Raw genomic sequence first — 4365 nt, 5'->3', positions numbered from 1 at the left:
TGGGGCACCTGGGGGGGCTCAGCCGGTGAAGCGTCCGACTTCGGCTCAGGTCGCGATCTCGCCGTCCGTGAGTTCGAGCCCCACGTCGTGCTCTGTGCGGACAGCTCGGAGCCTGGAGCCTGTTTCGGATTCTGTGTCTCCCTCTCTCTCTCCCGCAAGCCCCCCCCCATACTCTGTCTCTGTGTCTCAAAAAATAAATAAACGTCTAAAAAAAATTTTTTTTTTAAAGTAAGCCCACCAGACAGGTCGCATTCCCTGTCGTTTTCATGCCACCCTCCCGTCCTGCTATATCTGGGACTGTTCCAGGTTTTGTGAGGAAAGGCCTGTGTCTCTAGAAACCTTTCTGTCCCCGAGCAGGCCGGGACAGCGGGTCACCCTGCGGTCGTCTGTGATTCTGTGCGAGGCTGCACATCTTTTCTGGGCTCATAGCAAGAACAGCTGTGGGAGGGGAGTGGCAGCCAGGGTCTCAGTGAAGCTTTGCCCACTTTTAGCGGAGGGCCGTTGTACAGGTGTGGAAACTGAGGCCCGGAGAGCTAAGTGCCCAAGGTCGCACACCTAAAGAGAGCCTGAGGCAGAACTTGGACGTGGGCCTGCCTGTCACCACGCGGTCACCGGGGAATGCTTTTAAAGTTTTAAAAAAATTTGTGATGTTTATTTATTTTTGAGAGACAGAGCGCGAGCGGGGGAGGGGCAGAGAGAGAGAGAGGGAGACACAGAATCTGAAGCAGGTTCCGGGCTCCGAGCCGTCAGCCCGGAGCCCGACGCGGGGCTCGAACTCACGAGCCGTGAGATCGTGACCTGAGTCGAAGTCTGACGCTTCACCGACTGAGCCACTCAGGTGCGCCCCCGCCCTCTTTTTTAACTGGGTGGGGGGGGGAGTGTCTGAACGCCCCGTCTCCTCTTGCAGGCCCGCCGACCTGGGCCGCAGTGTCCCCGAAGATCATGATGGCGTATATGAACCCGGGGCCCCACTACTCGGTCAATGCCTTGGCCCTGAGTGGTCCCAGTGTGGATCTGATGCACCAAGCTGTGTCCTACCCAAGTGAGTACGGTCCTTCTCCTGGCCAGCCCAGCTCTCGGTGGTCCTTGGGGTCCTTCGTCCTCAGGGAGAAGAAGATGGGGACTTCCCGGGGCGACCTCAGAGCCACGCATCAGCTGTCTGTGGTCATTTGCAAGCGCCAGACTTCGGGGCATCGGAGCGCGTTGGATGGTCATGGCATTTTCGGATGTGGCGCCCTCTAGCCCCACTTGGCGGTTTTATACACTCCCAAGTGGTGGAATGTTTTCCCCGAACGTGTCTCAGCGCATCGGAAATTTTGTTGTTTTATTTTATTATTATTAAATTTATTTATTAAATTTTATTATTTATTATTGTTAATTTTTAATTAACTTTTATATTTAATTTTATTATTTTTTAATTATTTTATATTTTTATTATTAAATTTTCTTAACGTTGATTTATTTTTGAGAGAGAAAGAGAGAGAGAGAGAGAAAGACACGCAGTGTGAGCAGGGGAGTGGCAGAGAGAGAGAGCGAGGGAGACCCGGAATCCGGAGCGGGCTCCAGGCTCCGAGCCCGACGCCGGGGCTCGAACCCACAGACCGTGAGACCATGACCTGAGCTGGAGTCGGACGCTTCACGGACTGAGCCCCCCGGGCGCCCCAAGGGCATGAGAAATGTTAGAAACGGGGATAAACCTCCTTCCAGGGCTACAGCCAGTTGTTGGGGTGAGGCAGGAGCCCCGAGATAACAGGCAAAGAGGAGCCCCATTTCCCGGAGGGACAGAGTGAGGCCTACAAGGTCAGGGAATGGGCGCGCCCTTCTTTGGGCCAGACGAGCACCCAGAAAGGGCTTCTTGGCAGCCTCAGGGCCTCCCACAGGCGGACGAAGAGAACGGGGGGGGGGGGGCCCAGGTCACCTGACGGCCCCGCTGTCCCCTCTCGGCCGTAGGCGCCCCCAGAAAGCAGCGGCGGGAGCGGACCACCTTCACCCGGAGCCAGCTGGAGGAGCTGGAGGCCCTGTTTGCCAAGACTCAGTACCCGGATGTGTATGCTCGCGAGGAGGTGGCTCTGAAGATCAACCTGCCCGAGTCCAGGGTTCAGGTGGGATGTTCTGGCCGCCCCCCTCCCCCACCCCGAGCCCCAGCCCCTCCTGGGACCCAAGCGTGAAGGGAGAAGGGGGAGTTGGGGAGTCAAAGTCATAAGGAGCCCTCATAACCCCTCTCCCCCATTTTTCTTACCCTTCCCTCCACCCTCCTTGCTGCTTCTTCCCCCAGCACTCCTGCCATGCACACTCTGGCCACAGGCCCTTTGCACCTGCTGTTCCCTCTACCTGGACTTTTTTTTTTTTTTTAATGTTTATTTATTTTTGAGAGAGCGCGAGCCGGGGAGGGGCGGAGAGAGAGGGGGGCAGAGGCTCCAGAGCAGGCTCCGCGCTGACAGCAGAGAGCCCGATGGGGGGCTCAAACTCACGAAGCGGGAGATGATGATCTGAGCTGAAGCTGGACCCAGGCGCCGCCCCCCCCCAACCTGGGAGGTTTCTTTCCCATCACTTTAAGTCTCTGCTTATCAACCAATCAGGTCACCACGTCCGTCAATGAGACCTAGACGGACTCTCGCATTTAAGGTTGCAATAAGTTTAGGGGCGCCTGGGTGGCTCACTTGGTTAAGCGTCCGGCTTCGGTTCAGGTCATGATGTCACAGTGTGTGAGTTCGAGCCCCGCGTCGGGCTCGGTGCCGACAGCTCGGAGCCTGGAGCCCGCTTCGGGTCCTGTGTCTCCCTCTCTCGCTCTGCCCCTGCCCCCCGCTCACACTCTGTCTCTCTGTCTCCTAAAAATAAATAAACATTAAAAAAAAAAAAGTAAAGTCGCAATGTCCCTCGCCCTCCCCGCGCTACTGTCCCCTCCTCCCGCTCAGTTGGTTCTTCCATAGTGTTTATCACCTTCTAGAAGGTTCTGGAATGCCATGCAATGCACTTACCTACTGTTTATTTATAATCTGTCACTCTCAACAAGAATGTCAGCTCCGCGGACGTATCCCCAAAGTTCATGCATGTTTGTGAATTGATGGAATGGATGGATGGATAAGTGTGTATGTGTGTGTTTGTACGATCGTGTGTGTGTGTGTGTGTGTGTGTGTGTGTGTGTGTGATTGGATGGACGGACAGACGGGCGGTCGGGTGGATGGATAGAGTGTCCCGGCTACAAACCAAAACCGGGGGGGGGTGTGACTCTCCGGGGCGCCCCCCCACTCGCCCACCCCTTCTCCCCGCCCCCCACCCCCAGGTTTGGTTCAAGAACCGCAGGGCCAAATGCCGCCAGCAGCGTCAGCAACAGAAGCAGCAGCCGCAGCCCCCTGGGGCACAAACCAAGGCTCGTCCGGCCAAGCGGAAGGCAGGCATGTCGCCAAGATCCTCCTCGGACGTCTGTCCAGATCCCCTGGGCATCTCAGACTCCTACAGCCCCCCTCTCCCCGGCCCCTCGGTCTCCCCCACCTCGGCCGTGGCCACGGTGTCCATCTGGAGTCCCGCCTCGGAGTCCCCTCTGCCCGAGGCCCAGCGGGCGGGGCTGGTGGCGGCCGGGCCCCCTCTGACCTCCGCGCCCTACGCCATGACCTACACCCCCGCCTCTGCTTTCTGCTCTTCCCCCTCGGCCTACGGGTCTCCGAGCTCCTATTTCAGTGGCCTGGATCCCTATCTTTCCCCCATGGTGCCCCAGCTGGGGGGCCCGGCCCTCAGCCCCCTCTCCGGCCCCTCCGTGGGCCCCTCCCTGGCCCAGTCCCCCACCTCCCTGTCGGGCCAGAGCTACGGTCCCTACAGCCCCGTGGACAGCTTGGAATTCAGGGACCCCACAGGCACCTGGAAATTCACCTACAACCCCACGGACCCCTTGGACTACAAGGATCAGAGTGCCTGGAAGTTTCAGATCTTGTAGAAGCCAGCTCCGCCTCCGCGCCTCGTCTGAACCGGCCCCGGCCCCGGGAGGGCGTCCCTGGGGAAGCAGGGCGGAGCTTGGGGCCTCTCTGGCTTCGCGCGCGCGCGCGCGCGCGCGGGGCTCACTCACCACGGCCCACCCCCTCCTCCCGGGAGGGTCTCCTCGCTCTCCGGGGGCAGGGGTGGGGGCGAGGGGCACGCTTCAGTAGGTCTTAGTAACCCTCAACCCAGCCCCGGCTCGCGTGGATTCTTAGCTGCCTTTTGAAACCGCGAGCCCCAGACTCCAGAAATTCTCTTGGTGAGAATTTCGCCCCGAGACGAAATTCAGACGCACTCGGCAAGGGGGGCGGGGGAGGGGGGGACGGGTACTGGTGAGGTCAGAATCAAGAGGCCCGCGACCACCCAGGGAGGGAGGCTCAATTCTGTACCTGCCGT

General features: G+C 59.0%; 1 protein-coding gene across 1 annotated transcript; it reads left to right on the top strand.

Annotated features, from left to right (window-relative positions):
- The first annotated feature begins 942 nt into the window (after nucleotides 1-942).
- LOC124510732 (cone-rod homeobox protein) lies at nucleotides 943-3931 on the top strand. Its single transcript, XM_047077387.1, has 3 exons — nucleotides 943-1042; nucleotides 1951-2102; nucleotides 3284-3931. The coding sequence occupies exons 1-3, from the start codon at nucleotides 943-945 to the stop codon at nucleotides 3929-3931; spliced, it is 900 nt and encodes a 299-aa protein (XP_046933343.1).
- Nucleotides 3932-4365: the final 434 nt, after the last annotated feature.

Source organism: Lynx rufus, unplaced genomic scaffold (genome assembly GCF_022079265.1).
Source record: "Lynx rufus isolate CCGP_SWC_20201006 ecotype Redwood Valley unplaced genomic scaffold, mLynRuf1.p SCAF_16, whole genome shotgun sequence".
In the NCBI taxonomy this organism is placed as follows: domain Eukaryota; kingdom Metazoa; phylum Chordata; class Mammalia; order Carnivora; family Felidae; genus Lynx; species Lynx rufus.
This window is presented reverse-complemented; position numbering and strand designations above follow the sequence as displayed.